This window comes from Cynocephalus volans, chromosome X (assembly GCF_027409185.1).
Source record: "Cynocephalus volans isolate mCynVol1 chromosome X, mCynVol1.pri, whole genome shotgun sequence".
Lineage (NCBI taxonomy): Eukaryota > Metazoa > Chordata > Mammalia > Dermoptera > Cynocephalidae > Cynocephalus > Cynocephalus volans.
The window spans coordinates 148,570,495-148,595,145 of record NC_084478.1 but is presented as its reverse complement, the minus strand read 5'-3'; the positions used below and the strand labels follow the sequence as shown (position 1 = coordinate 148,595,145).

Here is a 24,651-nt window from a genome sequence, read left to right as displayed (position 1 = left end):
ATTCTGCTCACCACCATTTAACTGGTCTCTAAAGCATTCCAAACTGTCCCTGGTTTTCTTGTCTTCTAAACTTCCACCGGCAGCGGGGCTCTTTCTAACCATCTCCTCAAAATTCCTCTAGCCTCTCCTCAACATGCAGTTCAAAAGCCACTTCCACATTTCCAAGTATTTGTTATAAGCAACAGCCCATTTCTTTGGTGCCAATTTTCTGTATTACTCCATTTCCATTGCTTATAACAAAGTACCTGAAACAGGCTGATTTAAAAAGAAAAGTGATATTTATTGCTTACAGGTTCTGAGGCTGGAAAGTCCAAAGTCCATCTGGCAGTGGTGATAGCGACCCAGGGGTCTCACATTGCAAGGTGGTGGAAGCAGAGAGAGCAGAGCAAGCAAGAGAGACATACCCTCTTCTTTGAAAACCCTCAGAACCACAACCTGACCACCTTCTCTAATCCATTTTCTACTGCACAGTCCTACAAACTCATCACCTCTTCGATTCTCCTCCTTTCAATTACTATAATAGGATTTCCTACCCTCTTAACAGTCACAGAGGGGGATAAGTTTATAATATATAGAATTTGGGGGACACAATTCAAGCTCCAGTGAGTGCTGGGGGACAAAATTCAACCCACAACAACAAAACACATTTTCCTAGGATTTTATAATACAATAAATGTTTCTTATTTTCAAGAGCTGCGGCATGTGAGAGAGCTTCTCTGTTAGGAGGTTAGGTACAAACATTCTTTGAATGAGAACACATCGTCTATTGTACTTTCCTATTTTCCTTCAGAGGCTTGCAGCTTGTCTTTTGATAGTTTGAATCTCAACAGATCAGTTTGTTTTGAATGTGGTTTACATTTTTCTCATTACAAAGTATCACAGTGTTTATTATTATGTTTTAAAGGCAGAAGCTTTATCACAAATATTCTGAGCGGTTTCTCACTTTTTCTCAGGAGTGGGATCTAGAAGTGCAGAAAGTCGAGCAACAAGAGGAAAAACTAGCTGTGAGTATCAGTGTTAGCTTTATAATTATTTACTCTAGTATATCAAAGTCTCAGGTAGCAGCACTTCATACCAACTTTCAGGAGAGAAGATGGAGTGCATGAGCCCAGATGGACAAAGCTGGGTAGAAGATGTGGCGATGGGAGACGGGATGTCCTCTCTGGATTGCTTCTGTTTCCTTAGGGAGATGGTAAGGTCATCGGTTAGGAGTAAAGATAGGGAGGAGGTGTTGCCTTTCAGGACAGAGGAGAATGCATGGGATTGTCTGCTGAGAGCAGGCCAGTGAATGGACCGGGGAAATACAATTGGCACGCAGCATTAGGGGCCCAACTTAGGTTCGTGTCATAAGGATCAGGCATTTAAGGGAGACCAGTTGGCATGGTTATGGCAGAGCCGCTGGAGAGTTGGGTTTTCCAGGATTGGAGTGTAGCCAAGCTCTTCGGCGGGGGGGGGATGGGGGGGAATGGAGCAAGGTACATATGGAAGGACGGAGGAATAAGGATTGTGCATGGAATTTACGCTGGGAGTGAGAAAAGTGAGGACATGGAGGTGGGCATATTGGACAGTGAAAAGTGCTCCATTCAATGGATGTTATGTCCTGGTGTACTACTGAGCTGTAGTACTGAAGTGAGTGACCTACAGAGACAGGGAGGTAGTGCCTGGATGTTGGGACAACTGGAAAAACAGTATAGTACACTGGTCTAGAGCCTGCACTCTGGACCCACAGTGTTTGGGATCCAACTGTGGTCCAAGCAGGTGCTAGGTGTGAAACCATGGGCAAATTATTTATCTCTGTGCCACAGCTTCCTTATGTATGAAAGGGGACATACTAAGAGGACCTACGTGACAGAGTTGTTTTGACCATTAAATGAGGTCCCGTATAATAAGGTTATTACAGATGGTTTGGAACGGTATCTGACACATGGCTCCTATGGAAGACTTTATTGTTATTAATGTTATGTAGATGCTGCAGTTATTGGGAATGACAAAATCTAGGTTGTGACTATGTAAGTGAGTGACTAATGTTGGAGATATGTCAAAGTCATTGGTGGTGGAACAGGAAGATCAGCATTATTGGAAGGATTATGTGTGTGGCTTTTGAAACCTTCAAGAGCTAAGACATACACTTTGAATGATGTTCAGAGAGAAAATTTCTAATACGATGAATGGCAGATATATTTATTATATAGTTTGGAATATTATTGGTGAACACAAATTATGGAAACTAGGTCATAGGATTTGTTAAAAGACAACATATTAAAACGTTTATTTCAAAACTATTGTTTTTGAATTTAATATAGAATTATTTTTCACTAAATTGTAAATTTTATTCCAATTGTTATTCCAACTTTTTTCTTTTACATTTGCAGAGTATATTTTGACAGCAACAGAAGGCTTTAGATCAATCTAGCATTGTTCAGAGCCAGAGAATGAAAGCATTTAAAGAGTTATATGAGCAGTTCTTAAAGGTCTGTCTTTTCAGAACCCAATATTCTTTCAAAACAGCACATATATGAGGAAGTTGAAAGTACTGTATTTCGGTGGCTGGCCATTACAGGAAGTCGAACCCGTGATCTTGGTGGTACAAGACCGTGCTCTAACCAACTTAGCTAACCTGCCTCCACCTTCTTTCCCAACGTTTGTTAAAAACATGTTGATTATGTTTTTTTTTAATTTTTAAGCATTTTCGTTTTGTTATCATTGGTCCCATTGAAACATAAGTGCTAATTATATATTTTTTTCAGGATTCATTAGTGCCTGTGGGTGTTATTCCAAACAGGAAATGGGAAATGGGCAATTTTACTTAGAAACATACCTGTCCAGCAAGAAATTGATACTTTCTTACCAATTTAATTATGGTTGTTTGTTCCACAATCATATTTTTAAAGGAGTAGTGATAGATGAAAGTTGGAAGTCTCTACATCATTTGCAGACGTCATTTGTATTTCTAGTGCCACTGATTCTTAAATAAAAAGATTTTGGTTGTAATTAATGCGTATTTCAGTTACTTCACAGTAATCTTCTGAGTATTTAATGGCGTATTTGCTTGTAGCATTACTGAAGTGGCTACAAATTGCTTTATATGCCAACTTATCATCATAAGACAGGGCCAAGCTTTATAACAGAATGAAAAAGCCAGTGGAGAATTAACAGTTTGTGAATTGAGAAGTATCTACTGTCAGATTTGCACCTTAGCAAACTGTCCTCAGTGACATTGACCTCCTCTTCATGCAGGTATATACTTATTAGGATTTGATGGAATCCTGTACATTCTCCTCCCCCGCCCCCTTTTTGATGTGGTGTTTATAAAAGCATCTTGTTCAAATTCTTTTTAAAATTTCAGACTTCTAATGTAATTAGGATGTTCAAAAATGCTAGTTTAAATGTAATAATTCTTTAAATCCTTTTAGAATCATTCATATATTTAGAATCATTCAAATATTTGGAATAATTCATACATAATTCAACAGTTTCCTTCTCAGTGTTAGTGCTAGTGTTTAGAATGTCGAGGACCTGGAGGAGAATCATGGAAATCTTGCTGGTGAACAAAGTGAGCTTAGAAAAGAAATGGCCATGTTCAAGTTCAACCGATGATGAAAACTGTAAGTAGTGTGGGTTTGAAGTTGAAAACTAAGGACTGACTTAGGCACTGAAGTACCGTATTTGCTGAGGTGAGTACAATACTTACCTAAATATTAAACAAACACTTCACGTCTCTTTTCATGTAACAGCAGCAGGAAGACACGGCTAGTGTCTGAAAGTCTCTTCAGTCCCTGTTGTTCTCATGAAACTTTAAAGAAGGAAGCGGAACCTAAGTCATACAATACTGTCATAAGATTAGCTACGTGAAAGCACTGTGGCTTCAAAGTTCAAGTTTAAATTATGACATCTTCTTTGTTTGTGTTGTCTGTTAGGTGTCACGTCTCCTTTCTGTTAAAACTCAGATAACCGAAACGGTTGTGTGAGTAGCAGCCACTCCAGAGTTGCATGTATCAGGCTTCCAGTCCTTGGGTAGTCATGGTAACTTTTTCTACCTACCACTGTCGATTAACTGTTAGCACGAAAGCTCATTTAACTTTAGGTTTGTCCTCGGTGGATGTGCATTAGTCCCAAATGGCAGAAAGCACAGGATGGAAGTTACGTTTTTCTTCCCTAAGAAAAAAAAATTAAAGAAGGCTAAGTCTATTTTCTGTACCTAGTTTTGTTGAAACTTATTAAGATCCATAACCCCATTCTAATGGAAATAAGATTTCAAAGAAAATGTATTCTAAAGACATACAAAACTTATTAAAAGCAAAGTGTTTGTGCCATGGAATAAGTTAAACAGTTCAACATCATTAAGACAGCTGAATAAGAAATATAAGTAACAGTTGTGCCATTTAATTGATTTTGGTCCACGATTAAATGACATCCACCTTTAACATTGATTAAAACTATTTCATTAACATATACATGCAGTCAGTTACTTATCGTTTAAATATTTCTCACCTTTCTATAGAGACAAGTGACCGACAAAGTTTTTTCTCTTCAGGTGCAATATCCAGTGCATGGCAGGTTGATTGCATATTCATCTAAAGATGAGAATAATTAATTTCATATACCTTGTCTAATCTAATATGATTGCTTCACACATAATGACATAGAAAGTCTTCAATGGGAAACATTTCGTTTAATAAAGATGAAATTCCTTCAGAATCTGGTTGAAATACGTCAGTGAAATGCATTCTGCCAAGCTGCTAAAATTGCTTTCGGGAATCATTCCAAACAAAAAACACTCTGACTCGGAGGAGAGGCGTGTCTTTCTCCTATGTTTCTGAATGTTGAAAATTTTAATTCTAGCCACTTAACTCATGCTTCACTTCATTTTGAGGTTTTCCAGATCTTTAGAAACAAGTGCATTGACATTCTGTTTTTCTAACTGCGATATCTAATACAGGAAGAAGTGACTCCTCCCCCAAAAGTGAATATTTGGTATCCAGAGTCAAGGGTCAGTTTCTTTCCTAAATTTGCATTTTGGTAAAGGATTCTCCCCCTCATCCAAAGTTCGTCTTGGTATATATGTCCTTAGCACCATTTCCGACTTTTAAGAAGGTCCTTATTTGAGAAGTTTTGCCAGTTGGTACAGAGGAAAATAAGCACTTCAGTGACGTTTGTGAATTTAATTCTCATGAGTTTATTCTTTTCTTTTTAGGAATATAAACTCTCACTTTTTTGTTCAGTACTCAATTACTTGCTGAAAATAGATATAGTACCTGCTCATTAGTCTGTGCTTTTTCTGATTATTTCATTATGTAGCCTGTGAGCTCATTCTGTAGGTGGGGGTCGTTCTCCCTGAGTACAACCCTAACTCATATCAGAGCCGGGCAGTTTCCACGGGGCACAAATAGCGAACTATTCCTCCTGTGATGACTCTGCAGAGGAAAACCCGCCCACTGAATGAGGAGATTCCTGCCTGTGTCCGAGGATTAGGTACTTTATACCAGGAATCATCAATTAAAAGAATGTCTTACCAGCAAATGTGTGAGACGTTAGCAGAGACACACTCAGACACTGGGGTGTAAAGGTGAGAAGGCGTTGCAAACACCTTCATTGCTGACGTCTTGTAGCTCGTTATTGCCACAAGGATCATTAGTCCTGTGTGGAGTTCAGGTGCTGCGATGCTGAAAAAGCAGAAAGCCCCCTGTTGGGACATTGCATCCATCTCACTGTACAGTGGGGACCTGAAGAAGAATAGGCTACGGCGCTCGGCCTGAGTGTATCCAGACCAGAGCTGTGCTCTTCAAACTGTCACGGGATCTAAGGTTTCACGGAGGTCGTACAGTGTCACAGATGTTTGACTCCAATGTTACGTACACGCTAGTGTTTTCCACTAGGGACTGGCTAACAGCTATCAATGAGATGTTGTCTGTGCAAATTTTACTATGTCCAAGGCCATCAGCGCTTTTGTTGTCAATATTTCTGTGCAGCTATCTACATAAAGCATCTCCTGTCAAATATGCGAAATACCCGAAGGATAATCTTGCAGGGTAAGAATTCTAGGTTTGGCATGTTTTTTCTCTCAACAGTTTGAACATTTCACCCTACTCACTTCTTGCTTGTATGCTTTCTGAGGATAAGTTGGATGTAATTCTTTGTTCTTGTACAGGTAAGGTTTTCTCCCGCTTCTGTCTTGTTTCTGGATTTTTTTCTCTTTAGTTTTCTGTAGTTTGACTATAGTTTGCATAGGTGTAGGTTTCTCTGCGTTTATCATGCTTGGTATTCTCTGACCTTCCTATATATGTAGTTTGGTGCCTGACTTTAATTTGTGATCATTCTCAGCCCTTACGTTTTCAGTTTGTGTTTTTTGGTTTTTGGTTTTGTTATTGGCAGCTGGTCAGTTTGGGGATTTGAACCACTGACCTTGCTGTTAGAAGGCTGTGCTTGAACCATCTGAGCTACACATTTTCAATTATTTCTTTTAATGTTTTCTACTTTTCTTGTCCTTCTTGTATTCCATTACACACACTTACACATTTTCTAGTTGTCCCATAGCCCTTACATATTCTGTTTTCAGGTTTTTTTCTTTCAGTTTTTTTTTTTTTTTCTATTGGCTTTCAATTTTTTGAAGTTTATGTTGACATATCCTCAAGGTCAGAGATTCTCAGTTGTGTGCAGTCTCCTCATAAGCCAATTGAAGGCATTCTTCATTTCTGCTACAGCGTTTTTGATCTCTAGCATTTCCTTTTGGTTGTTACTCAGTATTTCCGGCTCTCAGCTTACGTTGCCCATCTGCTCTTGGATGATATCTACTTTCTCCACTAGAGCCCTTAGCATGTTAATCATAGTTGTTTTAAATTCCCAGTCTGATAATTCCATCAACCCTGCCATGTCTCTTCAAATTATCTTTTACCTTTAGTATGCCTTTTACTTTTTCCTGATAGCCAGGCATGTTGTACTGTGTAAAAGTGACTCATGTAAATAAGACTTTAATAGTAAGGTGGTAAATTTGTGGGAAGGAGAAGCATCCTATAGAGCTATGATTAGGTCTCCGTCTTTGACTGAGCCTTTGCTTCCAGACAACGAACTTCACAAATGTTTCTTAGGTTTCCTTGTAGGTGAAACCAAATGTCTGGGGAGGCTGGAGTTGTGCATTTTCCTTCTCCCACCTGAAAGGCTAGAGCTGTCTCTAGTCTGATTTTTCCTTTTCCCAGGCTGGTTACGCTTTCATAATACCCCAGCAGGTTAGGCTCTTGTTAACCAGTTGTTATGAGGCCAGGACTTGTAAAGAATAACTGAGTGTTCTGGGGGGTTTCAAGCTATTCCTTTATCCCTCCCCCAGTGGGAAGCATGAGAGGATCTTTTTATGATATTTGCTGTGGGTACCTGGATGACCTCATGGAGGTAAATCTCACAACATTGGGAAGGTCAATCTTAGAGTATATTGCCTGGAGTTTTTATCTCGTCAAATTGTCTGCACTCTGCCTCCAGCATTTAATTAGTCAGCTACAGGCCAGGTTTACCTCCACTACAATGTACTGGGATGCCCACACATCCAGGACACTAAGGAATGAGGGGTAAGGACACAGGCAGGTGTGCTGAAACCACTGAGAAAATGGGAGGGAACGACAAAACCACCAGGTTCAGGGTGAGGACAGCTCTTCTGCCAGGGGAAAGGAAGCAAGAAATAAATGGAAAGAAAGAAAGAAAGAAAGAAAGAAGGAAGGAAAGAAGGGAAGATCATAATAACACATTGCACTTTCATAAGAAGAGCATAGCACTGTGGGTAGGAGGGTGGCAAAGCGGGAGGGGGAGAGGGAAAGCGAGATATTGACGAATGGACACGAAGAATGATGACTTTTTTATTGATTTATCCTGATTTGATCATCACACATGGTACACAGGTATTGATATTCAACTCTGTACCTCAAATATGTGTATAATCACTTATAGGTCAAAAAGGAAAGAGTTCATGGAAAATAGAACTGAAACATAACAAGAATCCTTCCATGAACTTTTTCAAGACCCTTCATATATCTAATCCTCCCAACAATTCTGCTAGTTTGATGGGGTTATCCTCATGTGCAGAAAAGGACTGAGAACCTGTGAGGTGAAGTCATCTGCTCCAGACCACCTACTGTCAGGGCCCGAGTTTTTCTAACTCCGAAGCCGGTCTCATCCCCCAGTACGTCTTATGGCCAAATAACCAGGGAAGGGCTAAGAGGTTTTTTGAGGGTTTGGGAATGTGGGATAAGGAAATTAGGAGTGTTTGTTTGAAATTTGTCAAGGCTTCACAGGAGTTAGAGGTTTCTATAAAGATCCTCATGCATTCATACCCTCCCCCACAATGCGTGTGTTACTTCCTTATAATAAATCACCTAAAACATATATACGTTATTTATTTCATATGTATTAAATAGCACCACTTAAACATATAGGACATGTAATATTACATATCATACATGCACACACGTGCACACACGCAGACACATATACACCGTTGCTTCTGTTTCCCTTTCTGTGGGGAAGCCAGCCTAATACAGCTGAGCACGTTTATTGACTGATCTCCAGAGCCTTCAGCCGGTCATTCGAAGCATGAAAACAGAAAATCGAGGGGAGCTATGGGAACAGTTGGAAAAGAAGTTGAAATGGACAACTTTCTGGGTAGTAGCCAAGAAATGAACGGACTTCAGGGTACGGCAGAGTCTAAGCTGCTCTGGGCTGGTTGGGAGGAGCAAGATGGCACACACCTCCCTGGGTGGACTCTTCCGGAATCGCTGGGTGGCTGCGAAGGGAAGGCTCAAGGCCAGAACAGGAGTTGGAAGAGTCCGATCTCACGTTGGGACCCAGCCGAGGTTTCTCAGCCAGGCAATGCGTGCAGCCACCTTCCAGGAGAGATCTGATGCCACCCGGCAGAAGATTGGCGTCTCGAAGGACGCCCGGCTCCCACCGGGTGCCCAGGATGCCCGGGAGAAGCTTTTGCAGGAAGTCGCCTGGTTGCGGATCAAAGGGCAAGTGCGGGATGGCAGAGAGATGTTGAAATCCTACAGGCAGCAGAGCACAGTGCCCCAGAAGCCCCGCCAGCTGGCCGAAGCCCTGGGGAAGATCAACTGGAAGAGGATTTCCCCTGATGCCTTCATGAGCCACCCATTGGGACAGTGAGCCCTGGATGACGACAGAGGCCCTGGAAAGCCGCCCGCTGCCAGGGCAGGGCGGTACTGCAAGGCCCGCCATTTGGGGGTGTGCCTGCAGGGGGCGTGGTTCCGCAGGCCCCGCCTCCCGGGTGCACCACCAATCAGCGAGGCCGTCTGCTGCTGCACGGGCGCTGGCTCACAGGCCCTCAGAGCCGCGTGGCCAGCGGGCATCGGAGATTCCAGCGGGCGTCGGAAAATCCCCAGAGGTGTCAGATGGCCCGAAGGTTCCTTAGGTGACGCGACCGCTGGAGGGTCGGCGTGGCCCCATGGCCCAGAGGCATGAGGGTTTGGGCATGCGGAGGGTCAAGCAGACATCTGAGGAGAAGTTCTGGCTTGGGCGTGGGTCACCTGGGGTCTCTGACCCAGGCCCGGCAGGCGAGGGCGCTGGGAGGGTGGCATCGGGCCACATGCGTGCGGTCTCGTGGGGAAAGGGACCATCCATGTCTGCCCCTCCTTCCCTGCCGGCCACCCGTAAGGACGGACACTCGGTCCCCTGACAGTCACCAGGGGTGTCAGGGCTGGCGACCGGGCAGCGGCCTCGCCTGGCTGTCCAGGACCTGGGTGGCAGGTTCGCTTCAGGTGGAGACGGCCGGGAGGTGGTCATTTGAATGTGGCTACTTGTATTGAGGATTATGGCTCATCATATGGAAGGCGACGAGTCTAATTTCTTTTATTCCTGTGTGGGGGGTAAACTGAGGGCCAATCAACATTCTTCAGTTTGTAATGGGTACAGTTACCCTTTAAGTACATAAGGAACCCACTCTCCACGTAGGCATGACCGCTATGCATAAAATTAATGAATAAAATAAGATAAAAATGGAAAGGGATTCATTCGCAACCAGTTATTCCACCCATGCACTGCGATCCTATGAAACCTAAGACTTTCTAAGAAAAATGCGTGAAATTTGCTGCGGAGTGAATCTGGCAAAGGAAAGGTGCAAGAAGAGGCACGAAGGTTTTTTCTTGATTTAAAATACTTTTATTTTTTCAAAATTGTGCCTTTATTACAATAAAGGGATCTGCCAGGTCATCCTTTTATGGAAATACGTGTCTTGAGGAAGGTTTGCTATCACAAACCCAGTAGGTGCACAGAAGCTCCAATACACAGGTAGTCATGGTAGAGGGGCCATCGGGTGAAGATGAGAGAATTCCTGCCTCTGGGGAACGGTGTGGGGGTCATGTCGACATAGGGGCACCAATTTGAGACAACTTGCTGAGGATTGTGTTCTTTAGTTTTCGACTAAGATGTAAATAATTCCCTCGCTAGGGAAAGCGGGCAACAGAACTTCCAAAGTGACAGGGTTTCCAAGGTAATCCTTCCCAAAGTCAAGGTTGTCGACTAGAGAAGTCAATGCTCATTGTTATCTTGTTCTTTCACTCCTCTGCTAAGGAACAGATGCAACAGAAGAAAGGGGATGGTCCAAAGGATTACGCTACTCTCTTTGCAAATGCTACTTCCTGGTGATCTGAAATTGACTCTGACATTACAGATTGTGGAGTCTCCATGTAGAAAGCATTTCTCTTTTATTGTCAACTGGGTATTCTCCCTCTGCAGGCAGTGTTTGCTTTGATGTCAGACTAAAATACTGGACGCATTTTCAAACCACGCCCTCCTAGACCTTGGCATCAATTTACAAACTTATTCTGCTGTTATCGATGTTCAATTTTTCTCACATGCTCCTGGTGGGTCAGAGAAGATTAATAGTTGGCTATCGGGGGCAGTTTCAAGATGTCGGTGGCTGGGGCGGTAGGCGCCGAGTAGCTGAGGTGGAAAAGGTGGCCACTGGGCCTCAGGCAGCCGGGAAACTTGTGGACCTTCCTCTCACCATCTCTTAAGGGAGGACCACTGCTGGTGGCTAGTCGTGGGGGCTACTGCCACTTTGCCCTCGGCAGGAGAGGCTGCCTCATTTACAGGCAACAGCTTTGAAGTATGGAACAGGAAAAGAACTGTTTTGTAGCTGCAAAAGCAGGTCTCTAAACAGGGAACACGGCGCCAGGGCTGCTGTGGATGCAGACAGGATCCCGGAGGCCAGGGCCACGCTGACGGCGGCCAGCTGCCCTATTCAGGATTCAAGGTGTCAGGCCGGCATAAAAGAAGATACCTGGGAGCGCCTGAGCCACGCCGCGGGACCGAGCAAGCAGGCTGAGGCGGCGGGAACCGAGAACAGGGAAGGCGACAAACCAGAGGCAGAGAGTGAGCGCCCGACCTGACACAGCCCTGTGAATGACCCCCGACCCGGTCCTGCTCAGGGGGCTGATGCCCACCCGGCTACTGCCTGCATCACCGGGCCAATCATCACCCCGGGGTTGCCTCCATTTTCTCAGGTGGTGGCAGCTCCAGCCCGGCTTGGCTCCTCACTGAGCCTTCCCACTTGCTTCTCCTGGCGCGGGGCTTCCCGGCGCCTGCGGGCCAGCCTCCCCTCCCACTCCCTCGGTGGTTATCTGGCAGGGCTGGTAGCGTGGGGCATCCCCGGCCAGTGACGGGAGGGCAAGGAAGTACAGGCGGGGCTGACTGTCACTCCACCACACCCTGGAATCCGGCCACTGGTAAACTTCCTGTTACTGGGAGGCAGATACCATCTCTGAGGCCACTAGTTTGGAAAAACGCCTAACCAATTTCTGGTTGTGCACAGTGGGGTAGGAGAGTTCCCAAGTCCACTTAAACCTGACAGAGAGCTGTCTGCAGGCGGGCACTGGACTTCTTCGGGCCGGGGGGATACAAAGGTGAACCGTGTGCTGCGGGCTCCTCCCCCGAGGAGCTCACGCTCTGGTGTGGGAGATAAGACAAGTACACAAATAACCGCGATACCAGGAGGAAGGTGATAAGTCCCAAGAAAGATCTACACAGTGCTACAAAGGCACCCAGAGTAACCGGTCGTCTGTGCCTAGCAGAAACCTGGTAGACTTCCTGGGAGAGGCGGTGCTGAGCAGGGTCTTGAAGGCCCAGCTGATAGACAAGGGTTGCAGAAGACACGTCGCAGCCCAGCCCAGTGGGCACAGAGCGGGGAGACGTGCGGCAAGGGATGCGGAGACTCGACAGAAACCACACACCCTGTGGGGTCGCCACTGCAAAATCCAACAGCCCGGGCCAGAGTACACAGAACAGGGAGAGGTCCTGCACAGGAAGTGAAAGCTCAACAGAGATCACACACCCTGTGGTACGTGATCCAGCAGCCCAGGAGAGTCCAAGCTGACCCGAAAGGTGGCTCCCAGAGAGTCCCTAGACCCGAGGCAACCACACACACAAGGCACTAAAGGCCAGCTGAGCAGTCACGGAGGAAGCCATACCAAATTGGCAACCACAGCAACATCTTAGTTAGTCAATAGTCTCAAACTGGTGGACTGTGAAACCCCCTGCCACAATGAATAAACATCAAAAAAAAGATACCAGAAATACAAAAAATTAAGAAAGTACACCACCAAAAGTTAATAAATCTCAAACTCTAGATCCTATAGAACAAGAAGCCCTTGAAATGACTGACAAGGAATTTCGAGTGATAATTCTAAGGAAACTGAATGAGATACAAGAAAACCCAGCAAGACATCATGATGAAATGAGGAAAAGTATACAGGACCTGAAAGAGGAAATGTACAAGGAAATCGATGTCCTAAAAAAAATGTAGCAGAACTTGCTAAACTGAAGAAGTTATTCAGCGAAATAAAAAACACAATGGAGAGTTTAAACAGCAGGCTTGTCGAAGTTGAAGAGAGAACCTCTGAACTTGAAGATGGACTGTTTGAAATAACACAAGCAGACAAAAAGAAAGAAAAAAGAATCAAAGACATTGAAGAAAATCTGAGAGAGATATCAGACAACCTTAGGCGCTCAAATATCCGAGTCTTGGGTATTCCAGAAGGGGAGGAAAATGGAGATTCCATGGAAAACATATTCAACAAAATAGTGGCAGAAAACTTCCCAGGTATAGGAAAAATCACAGATCTTCAGATCGAGGAAGCTCAACGATCTCCAAATGTATTCAACCCAAAAAGGCCTTCTCCAACACATGTTATAGTCAAATTGGCAAAACTCAGAGACAAAGTGAGAATCTTAAAAGCGGCAAGAGAGAAGCGTCAAATCACCTATAAGGGAGCCCCAATCAGGCTAACATCAGACTTTTCATCACAAACCCTAAAGCTAGAAAGGAATGGGATGATATATTCAAAATACTAAAAGACAAAGATTGCCAGCCAAGAATACGTTACCCTGCAAGGCTATCCATCCGAAATGAAGGGCAAATAGTATATTTCTCAGACAAACAAAAACTGCGGGAGTTCACTACCCCACGACCACCCTTACAAGAAATCCTCAAGGGAGTACTGGGTTTGGTTCCTGAAAAATAACTACCAGTGCCATAAAAACCCAAGAAAAATCAAAACCTTCTAGTATAATAAAAATGGCATTCATGAAGAGAAAACAAGCAAACAAAAACGCTATCTACAACCTAAGGAACCAACAAACACAGAAACCAAACAGTAAATCAGAAAGCAAGGAACAAGAGACACCTAAGACAAACAAACAACCAATAAAATGCTAGGAATAAATCAACACCTTTCAATAACAACTCTTAATGTAAAAGGCTTAAATTCCCCAATCAAAAGACACAGACTGGCTGACTGGATCAAAAAGGAGGACCCAACTTTATGCTGCCTACAAGAGACCCACCTCACCCATAAAGATTCACATAGACTAAGAGTGAAAGGATGGAAAAAGATTTACCATGCAAATAGAAAAGAACAACGAGCTGGAGTAGCTATTCTTATATCTGACAAAATAGACTTTAAACTAAAAACCATAAAAAGAGACAATGAGGGACACTACTTAATGATAAAAGCGCTGATCCATCAAGAAGACATAACAATCATAAATATGTACGCACCCAATGTTGGAGCAGCCAGATTTGTAAAACAAACTCTATTAGACCTAAAGAAGGAAATAGACACTAATACCATAATAGCAGGGGACCTGAACACCCCACTGTCAATATTAGACAGATCATCTAGGCAAAGAGTCAGTAGAGAAACACAAGATCTAAACAATACTCTACACCAATTGAAATTGGCAGATATCTACAGAACATTCCATCCAACAACCTCAGAATATTCAATCTTCTCATCAGCACATGGATCATTCTCCAGGATAGATCACATATTAGGTCACAAATCAAGTCTCAATAAATTCCAAAAAATTGGAATTATCCCATGCATTTTCTCAGACCACAATGGATTAAAACTAGAAATTAATAACACATGAAACTGTGGAAACTATACAAACACATGGAAATTAAACAGCATTCTACTTAATGACATATAGGTCCAAGAAGAAATCAAGCAGGAAATCAAAAAATTTATTGAAACTAATGAAAATAATGATACATCATACCAAAACCTGTGGGATACTGCAAAAGCAGTATTAAGGGGGAAATTTATTGCATTAAATGCTCACCTCAGAAGAATGGAAAGATGGCAAGTGAACAACCTAACACTTCACCTTAAAGAACTAGAAAAAAAAAGAACAATCCAAACGTAAAGTCAGCAGATGGAAAGAAATCATTAAGAACAGAGCAGAACCGAATGAAATTGAAACCCAAAAAACAATTCAAAAGATCAATGAATCAAAAAGTTGGTTTTTTGAAAAGATAAATAAAATTGACAAACCATTAGCATGGCTAACAAAAAAAGAAGAGAGAAGACTCAAATAACAAAAATTAGAAATGAAAAAGGCGATATTACAACTGACTCATCTGAAATACAAGGAATCATTCAAGACTACTACAAACAACTATAAGCCAATAAATTTGAAAATCTGGAGGAAATGGATAAATTTCTGGACACACACAAGCTCCCAAAACTGAACCATGAAGACGTAGAAAATTTGAACAGACCAATAACAATAAAGGAGATTGAAGCTGTTATCAGAAGGCTCCCAACAAAGAAAAGCCCAGGATCAGATGGATTCACAGCAGAATTTTACCAAACATTCAAACAGGAATTGACATCGATTCTTCACAAACTATTCCAAAAGATTGAAACAGACGCAAATCTCCCAAACTCATTCTATGAAGCAAACATCATCCTGATACCAAAAGAGGTAAAGATAGAACCAAATAAGAAAACTACAGGCCACTATCCTTGATGAATATAGATGCAAAAATCCTCACTAAAATACTAGTAAACAGAATACAGCAACACATACGTAAAATTATTCACCACGATCAAGTGGGATTCATCCCAGGGATGCAAGGTTGGTTCAACATACGCAAATCAATAAATGTGATACACCATATTAATAAAGTCAAACACAAGGACCATATGATCATCTCTATAGATGCTGAAAAAGCATTTGATAAAGTTCACCACTCATTCATGACCAAGACCCTCTATAAGTTAGGTATAGAGGGAAAGTATCTCAACATAATTAAAGCCATATATGACAAACCCACCACCAATATGTCCACACTACCCAAAGTGATATACAAATTCAATGCAATCCCCATCAAAATTCCAAAGACATTTTTCTCAGAAATGGAAAAAACTATCCAGACATTTATATGGAATAACAAAAGACCATGCATAGCCAAAGCAATGCTGAGAAAAAAAAAAAAATAAAGCTGGAGACATAACACTACCAGACTTTAAGCTATACTACAAAGCTATAATAACCAAAACAGTATGGTACTCGAATAAATACAGACACACTGATCAATGGAATACAATAGAGAATCCAGAAATCAACCCACACACTTACTGCCATCTGATCTTTGACAAAGGCACCAAGCCTATTCACTGGGGAAGGGACTGCCTCTTCAGCAAATGGTGCTGGGATAACTGGATATCCATATGCAGGAGAATGAAACTAGATCCATACCTCTCACCGTATACTAAAATCAACTCAAAATGGATTAAGGATTTAAATATACACCCTGAAACAATAAAACTTCTTAAAGAAAAAATAGGAGAAACACTTCAGGAAATAGGACTGGACACAGACTTCATGAATACGACCCCAAAAGCACGGGCAACCAAAGGAAAAATAAACAAATTGGATTATATCAAACTAAAAAGCTTCTGTACAGCAAAAGAAACAACTAACAGAGTTGAAAGACAACCAACAGAGTGGGAGAAAATATTTGCAAAATATACATCTGACAAAGGATTAATATCCAGAATACATAAGGAAGTCAAACAACTTTACAAGAAAAAAACAAGCAACCCAATTAAAAAATGGGCAAAAGAGCTAAGTAGGCATTTCTCTAAGGAAGATATACAAATGGCCAACAGACATATGACAAAATGCTCAACATCACTCAGCGTCCAGGAAATGCAAATCACAACCACACTGAGATACCATCTAACCCCAGTTAGGATGGCTAAAATCCAAAAGACTCTGAACGATAAATGCTGGCAAGGTTGCGGAGAAAAGGGAACTCTCAAACATTGTTGGTGGGACTGCAAAAAGGTGCAGCCTCTATGGAAAATGGTATGGAGGTTCCTCAAACAATTGCAGATAGATCTACCATACGACCCAGCTATCCCACTGTTGGGAATATACCCAGAGGAATGGAAATCATCAAGTCGAAGGTATACCTGTTCCCCAATGTTCATCGCAGCACTCTTTACAATAGCCAAGAGTTGGAACCAGCCCAAATGTCCATCATCAGATGAGTGGATACGGAAAATGTGGTACATCTACACAATGGAATACTACTCAGCTATAAAAACGAATGAAATACTGCTATTTGCAACAACATGGATGGACCTTGAGAGAATTATATTAAGTGAAACAAGTCAGGCACAGAAAGAGAAATACCACATGTTCTCACTTATTGGTGGGAGCTAAAAATTAATATATAATTCACACACACACACACACACACACAAAAAAAAAAAAAAAAAAAAAAACCGGGGGGTGGGCGGAAGAAGATATAACAACCACAATTACTTGAAGTTGATACGACAAGCAAACAGAAAGGACATTGTTGGGGGGGGAGGGGGGAGGGAGAAGGGAGGGAGGTTTTGATGATGGGCAACAATAATCAGCCACAATGTATATCGACATAATAAAATTTTTAAAAATAAATAAATAAATAAATAAATAATAAAAGAAATTGTAGATATCAGTGGTGTTAACTACCTAGTACATACGAGGGGTTTCAAAAAGTTCATGGAAAGATTCATATTATCTTTTAATTCTATTTGGCCATGAACGTTCTAAGTGGGCTTGTACTTGCAATTGCTGACTTATATTCAATATCCAAATATCTAAATTTGAAGGGTTTTATTATTCTGAAAATATGTAAAAATAAAATACTGTATGTGAAATTGAAAAAAAAAATAGTTGGTTATCGCCATCTAAGTGTATTCGTGTATCTCTATGCATCTATCTATCTGTTTATGTATATCCCTCTATCACCTGTTTATCATCTCTGTGATAAGACTCCATGCAGACCCTTGATGGAAGATCTTCGGGCCATGGCCCAAAGTGTTTAGTGAGAGGAACATGTACTGTTTTGATTTAACACACTTCCCTTCTGGGGGCCGGAGTCCAGGGTGTGGTGGAGTGAGAGTCCCCCCTTCCCGTACTTCCTTGCCCTCCCGACGCTGGCCGGGGATGCCCCACGCCACCAGCCCTGCCAGAGAACCTCACAGGGAGTGGGAGGGGAGGCCAGCCCACAGGCCCCGGGAAGCCCCACGCCAGGGCAAGCAAGTGGGAAGGCTCAGTGAGGAGCCGAGCCGGGCGAGGAGGACAGGCTCGGCTGAGCCGGGCCGGAGCTGCCACGACCTGAGAAAATGGAGGCAGCCCTAGGGCGGTGAGTGGCCGGGTGATGCAGGCAGAAGCCGGGTGGGTGTCAGCCCCCTGAGCAGGGCCGGGTCGGGGGTCACTCACAGGGCTGTGCCAGGTTGGGTGCTCACTCTCTGCCTCTGGTTTGTCACCTTCCCCGTTCTCGGTTTCCGCCTCCTAGGCTGCTCGCTCGGTCCCGCGGCGCGGCTCAGGCACTCCCAGGAATCTTCTTTTATGCCGGCCTGAAACCTCAAATCATGAATAGGGCAGCTGGCCGCCGTCAGCGTGGCCCCGGCCTCCGGGATCCTGTCTGCATCCACAGCAGCTCTGGCGCCATGTTCCCTGTTTAGAGACTCGCTTTTTCAGCTAAGAAACAGTTCTTTTCCTGCTCCATACTTCAAAGCTGTGGCCTGTAAATGAGGCAGCCTCTCCTGCCGAGGGCAAAGTGGCGGTCAGCCCCCACGACCGGCCACCAGCAGCGGTCCTCCCTTAAGAGATGGCAAGAGGAAGGTCCACAAGTTTCCCAGCTGCCTAAGGCCCAGTGGCCACCTTTTCCACCTCAGCTACTCGGCGCCAGCTGCCGCAGCCTGAGATTTACTTTTTAAAGGATCTCTTTGGCTGCTTTTGAGAGAAAGGACAGAGGCAATAAGAGGCCATAGGAGGATCAGGTGGGTGGCCAATGCAGCCTGTTGTTTAGGCTAGAGATGGTGGCAGCTTGGACTTGGGGTGTGACCACAGAGATGAAGAGAAGTGGGAGGATTGGGAGGATCAGTTGAAGGTGAATGGACAGACCTTGGTGACAGAGTAGATGTAGGAACTGAGGAAGAGAAGGAGGTGTGAGGAATTAGTCCCAGGCTCCGAGCTTAGACCACCATGGGAATGGGGTGCAATTTAGGAGGAGGGAGAGATCATAGGGCCTGGAGGGAGGGGCACATCTAAACTGAGGAGTCTTGCTGGGACCTAGTTAGGTGCCTCAAGACAAAAGTGCCCCAATGACCCCTTCCAGGAGCAGTGAAGACGTGGTGGGCCTGGTGGAGCGAACCCTCTGCCTGAGAGGGGCGGCCCAGGCTGTTCATGAGAAAAGTTCTGTGTGTGGAGTTGGTGCTGTGGAGAGTCCAAGGAACCGCGGTGTCACTAAGTCTTCTGTGCCTGCGCGTTGGGCTCCGTTGCTGGGAGCCAGGAGAAATGCTCTCTGGGCAGGATACATGTTTTTATCCCACAAGTAATAACATGAGAAATTACACGTAAAAGAGTCCAAGCTGTCGAGATGTATATGGAGTAAAATGTGGACTCTGCCACCTCTGATTCAATAGCTTGGTCCTCGGTGACACCCCCCAAAGCCTGTTGTGACCTTTGTCCAAGATAAAACTCACATCACATAAAACCCTGGCTCTTAAAGTATGTAATCCGGTGGTTTTTCATACATTCCCTAAGTGGATCTTATGCTCCCTGAGGTTTGCTGCTGACTAGCCCAAGGCAAGTTCACCCTCAGGGCAAATGAGAGTCTCTGAAAGTGCAGCAAACTCTTGAGAGGTGGTTCGGTGCAGTGTGACTTGACACTGACATCACTGACAGTGGGTCGCACTGGGAAGAGAAATGTCCTTTGTGGGCCTGCAAGAGGGCACACTTTTATATTTTACTCCATATAAATCCTGACAGCTTGAACTTTTTGCATATAAGAATTCATGTTATTACTTTTGCGACAAAAACATAGAGAATACAAAAGAAATCACTGTGATAATTGAAGGCATCGTTGAGAAATAGGGAAGTGAACATGTTTCAGTCCTGGCTATGCAGCCCCATCACTGTGGGATATAGGGCAAGTCCATTTCCTTTTTGGGCGTCAGTTTCCCTATCTTTACTATGAAGAAAAATTTCCACTGCCTTTCTGCTCTGAAGGGCAGGACTCTGTGAGCCTAAGGATGTCATCATGTGTCCCAAGTGTCCCATGTGCCTTTTCTGTCCCTAATGCATCTTCATCCCCTCCACACTCCCAGGAGTTCAAATGGTCCCTGTGAAGCGGATGGAGTAGGGAGAGCAGGGAAAGACTGTGTAGATGACTTTAGCAGTGAGTTTATGAGTTTATTTATTTATTGTATAAAGTTAAGGTGCACAAAATGATGTTTTGATATACATACCCATAGTAAAGGGGCGCAAGCACCAAGCTTGTCACTAGAAGGGGATGTGAGGACAAAAGGGCCTTCTAAGAAAGTGAGATAAAGGATGGAAGGTGGGATAAGTGCATGAATTGGCCTTGTAGGGGCAGAGGCAGTTCATCCATTGCCAGCGGGCCAGAGCAGAGAATAGGGACACAGGCACAGACAGTGAGTAGGTTTGATGGTGGGAGGATGACGTGATTCTCAGCCAGTTGCACGTGTTTTCTCAGTGAACTATGGGGCAAGGTCATCAGCAGGGATGTTGGAAGTTTGAGGAGAGAAGAAGGGGTGAAAGAGTACTTCTGGAGAGAGGGACGAGGAGTATAATACCAGGGAATTGGCCACCAAATTTCAGCAGGCCCGCGCTAGGGAGAGATGGCCCCCGACAACATTCAGCTCTTCAAGCACAGCTGGGAAGCAGGCTAGTCCTGTGGAGTTCAGAGAGGCAGGGGGCTGTAGACACACAAGGGCACTGGAGGGAGGGAGAGGCAAAGGAACTAAAGGGGTTGTTAAGGGAGTGTTTATAGGGCTGGATGGTGCATCTAACTGGATAAACAAGAAGGGCATGGCGTGTGTATGGGTGAGCAGGTGCACGCCTGTGGATGGTCAATGGATTCATGGACACTTTGGGGAACTTCAGAGTCTTTGAAGCTTTTTCTCCTGTGTCATTAAATAAGCAGCAATTCCAGGAGCTCAGGAGTGCTCCACCAGCTATGTGCCCTTGGATGCTGAGGTTGGCTTTGGCTTTTCCTGGTTAAAACACCAGACTACCTGTATGCTGCATTTCCAACTGGGTTCTCTCCACACACTTTGTTGTATTATAATAATTTTTGTAAGTAGGCATCCCTCAGTATCTGGGGGGATTGGTTCCAGGACACCTCCCACCCCCACCCCACCCCACCCCCATACCCAAATCCACTGATGCTCAAGTCCCTTATATAAATGGCATAGTATTTGCATGTAACCTACGCACATTGTAAATGCTTTGGGGAATGAGTTAAGGAATAAAACCTACAAACAAAACACAAACATATCTATGGGTAGCATTTGATCCCCAACCCAAGACCAAAACAGAAATGCAAAGCCAGATAGTGATCCTTGAGATCCAAGACCAGAGGCCCCATGCCATGGGAGCCCAACCCCTCCCCCAGCACGAAGAGCCAATACATTACAAATAAATGGTCTTTTTATTGTGTGTCCATGAAAACAAAGTCAGGGTGGCCTTTGGCCAACAAGGTGTCAATGAACAAGAGGCATGCATGACAACAACCCCATTCTCCTCGGGAATGAGTTCTTTCCCTCCCAGGCCTTAAGGGTCACACGCAACCAGGGCCAGGAGGCTCCAGAGGAAGGCAAGCCCAGGACCACCATACACTGGAGGGCCTGAGTCTGCTGCCTCCCTGGCAGGACAAGGCAGGGAGAACAGACACTGCCTCGGGTTAGGCTCAGCCTCCCAAAGCTAGAACACACGAAAAACCCCCACCCCACCCCCATCAAACACTGCTGAAGAAGTCAGCCAGGACTTCTGAGAAGAGCTGGCTCTGAAGCCAAAAACCCTCAGGGCTCCATCCAGAAGGGGTTGCCCTCTTGAAGCTCCCAGTAGTAGTAAACAAAGAGTAGGATGGCATTTAAGAGCAGGAAAAGCAGCAGCTGGCCCCAGAGCGGGACCCTAAGGGCCTGCTTTCCTGGCTGGATGGTGTATCGGGTGAGACATGAAGGGCAGGAACATGAAGATGAGGATAAAGAGGAGGAGGATGAGGATGTAGGATAATAGGACAGGTCCTGGGAGCTTTTGGAGATGCTGGAAATGCAGCTGTAGTGTGCGACGCTCTGGTAGGCACTGTCCAAGCCGTACACGGGGTGTTCCCTGAGGCAAAAGAGGGGAGCAAGTGGCCCAGGAGAGCCTCGGCCCAGAACCAGCCCCGTCCCTGGGCCTCTCCACTACCCACCTATCCTTGCTGTCCTCTTCGGAAGAAGATAAAAGACTGTCATCGTGAATCTGCAGAAGGAAGTCAGGGTGAGAGAACTGGTTGGTGGGATCACCATGGCCCTATCATATCCCTCAGTCCGAACTTCCTTGGTCAGCTCACTCAGACTATTACTTAAAGGCCAGGGACCTGCCCCTTCCAGAACCTCCTGGGTTGCCGGCCTTTTGACTGTGGGGCCTTGCCACTCGCTCAGTGACTGTCCTGGCTGCCTGTGCCCCAGCACCCTCCTTTCTACCCTAAGGATTCTCAGAAAGAGCATGAGCCTAGATCTCAGACCAGGGTCCAGGCCATGTGCCGTCCCATGCACTCTAGTCAAATAGTTCTCACGGCTCCCTAAAGTAGGGCCCTGACCAAACAGGTGTCTGCTGACCCTAGCTCTCCCTGGAGAATGAAGGGTGCACCCAGTGTCCCCCCTCCTGCACTGTATTTGCCCAAACCCAGCTATGGTCCCCTCAGGTCGGATCAAAGTACAGGATGCCTGACAGCCAGCTCGCCTGGTGGTTGAAGGTGTCAGCATTTGAGAGCAAAGTCACCGGCTGGTGGAAGTCCTTGGATGTACCCACAGAATCGGCCTCCCTGGAAGTCCTGGCGGTCAGGTAACTCTCCTCATAGTTCTCGTCATTACAGCCTTAGGAAGGTGGCCATGGTTAGCAGAGGAAGCATCGGTGTCCCCTGCCTGGCCCATTGGACCTAATCTGAATCCCATTTCGGGCTGCTGAGAGGTGGTGGGTGTTGGGGCCTCAGGTTCTCTCTGAGACCGGAGTCCCCGACGGAGTGGGCTGCAGGTATCAGGGTGCCCACCCCATCCCTTCCTTACCCTTGCTCTGGTCAAGTGAGGTATCCTCTTTCTTGGGCAGATTGTACATATCCGAAGAGCCCTCGAGTTCTGAATCCAAGTCTGAATGGGGGAGGGGGAGCAGTCCATGTGCCCCCCCCCCCCAGGCTTTCTTCCCTTCTCTCCAGTGCCCCAGTCGGCCAACGCCCTTGCCACACACTCCCGACCCATCCTCCCCGTCGCCCATGCCCCGTTCCCATCCCATGGGCGGCCAGGCGGGCCTCTGGGGCTGGGTCTCACCGGAGAACCGATAGGAGGAGGCAGACGAGTTAGAGGGCGAAAGCCTCCTCCGCCTCTGGGTCATGTACTTGAAGATTTCCTCTTTCAAGAGATTGTCAGTGGAGCCTGGCCAGACACGGGGCACAAGGCTGTCAGGGGTATGGGCCGGAAACCTGGGGGAGAGCGCAGTGGGGACACGGGGAACGAGTGCGGGGGAAGGAGCGGGACGAAACGCGGGGAGCAGGGCCCGGGAGGTGACCCGCCTGCCGCCGGCCGCCGCGTACCCAAGACGTTCCTGGGCGGGATGTATTGGCACGGCAGGGCGGCCTGCTCCGGGTCCGACACAACCGCAGAGTCGTCCATGGCGGGCGCAGCAGGCACCGGGAGGCGGGAGGCGAAGGCCTGCGGGCGGCCCGGACCTGTCAACACAAGCCTAGCAACGGCCGCCTAGCAGCAGGGCGGGGGCAGCGCGAGCGCCTGGGGAGCAGCCGCGCTGGCGTCATGGTGGCGTCACGCGTGCGTCACAGTGGTGGGAGTGGGCGGGGCTGTGCTGCGCGCCGGGGGGCGGGGCTAGAGAGCCCAACGTCCCCAAGGGTGGCAGAGGCTGCAAGGCGGTGAGGGGCGGAGCCTGCACGAGCCAAAGGGGCGCAGACCGGTGTGGCCGTGGGAGTGGGGCGGGCACGGCGTGCGGCGACGTCACCTGCTGGGGCGTTTAAGCTGGACCGAAGAGAGGGACAGGACCTGCTGGAGCCGAGCCTGCAGACACTGGCCAGGACAGGGGAACGGGTGGGAAGGGCGCGCTTGGGGCAGTTCGGGTCCCTGAGTCTCTTGGGCTTCCCCTGTCCTTGCATCTCTCCGCCCCCTGCCGTCGCTCCCTGTCCCCGGTCTCCAGGTCACTGGTTCGAATCCCCAAACCAGACAACTGCCCCCCACCCAAAAAAAAAGAAAAAAAGAAAAAAAAAAAAGGAACAGAAACTGAAAATGTAAGGACTGATAATTTTCACAAATTAAAGTCAGGCACCAAACTACATATCCAGGAAGGTCAGAGAATACCAAGCATGTTAAGTGCACAGAAAGCTACACCTAGGTACATCATGGTCAAAGTACAGAAAATTAAAGTTTAAAAAAAAATCCAGAAACAAGACGGAAGCGGGGGAAAACCTTACCTGTACAAGAACAAGGATAAGAACTACATCCAACTTATCCTCAGAAAGCAGACAAGCAAGAAGAGAGTAGGGTGAAATGTTTAAATTGTTCAGAGAAGAAAGCCAAACCTAGAATTCTTTACCCTGCAAAATTATCCTCCAGATATGGAGGCTAAATAAAGGCCTTCTCAGAGAATAGAAATTAAGGGAATTTGTTGCCAGTATCCTGCCTTGAAAGACGTGTTAAAAGTCCTTTAGACAGAAGGAATATGATACAGGTCAAAAACACAGATGTACATAAAGATAGGAAGACTATCAAAGAAGGAATAAGTGAAGGTGAAATAAAACCTTTTATT

General features: G+C 45.5%; 1 protein-coding gene across 1 annotated transcript; it reads right to left on the bottom strand.

Annotated features, from left to right (window-relative positions):
• Positions 1 to 21,665: 21,665 nt before the first annotated feature.
• On the bottom strand, positions 21,666 to 23,513 carry LOC134367461 (emerin-like). The gene is made up of 6 exons (XM_063084221.1): positions 23,435 to 23,513; positions 23,172 to 23,276; positions 22,914 to 22,994; positions 22,591 to 22,724; positions 22,058 to 22,107; positions 21,666 to 21,975 (listed from the first exon to the last, which is right to left on the bottom strand). The coding sequence occupies exons 1-6, from the start codon at positions 23,511 to 23,513 to the stop codon at positions 21,666 to 21,668; spliced, it is 759 nt and encodes a 252-aa protein (XP_062940291.1).
• Between the last annotated feature and the right edge of the window lie 1,138 nt (positions 23,514 to 24,651).

Bases quoted from the DNA above. Each gene is read 5' to 3' on its own strand.
- LOC134367461 (XM_063084221.1), bottom strand. From the start codon at position 23,513: ATGGACGACTCTGCGGTTGTGTCGGACCCGGAGCAGGCCGCCCTGCCG. The intron at 22,995-23,171 runs GTGAGACCCAGC...TCCCCCATTCAG, and splicing joins CTCCTCCTATCGGTTCTCCG to ACTTGGATTCAGAACTCGAG. The intron at 22,725-22,913 runs GTAAGGAAGGGA...CACCTTCCTAAG, and splicing joins CTCACTTGACCAGAGCAAGG to GCTGTAATGACGAGAACTAT.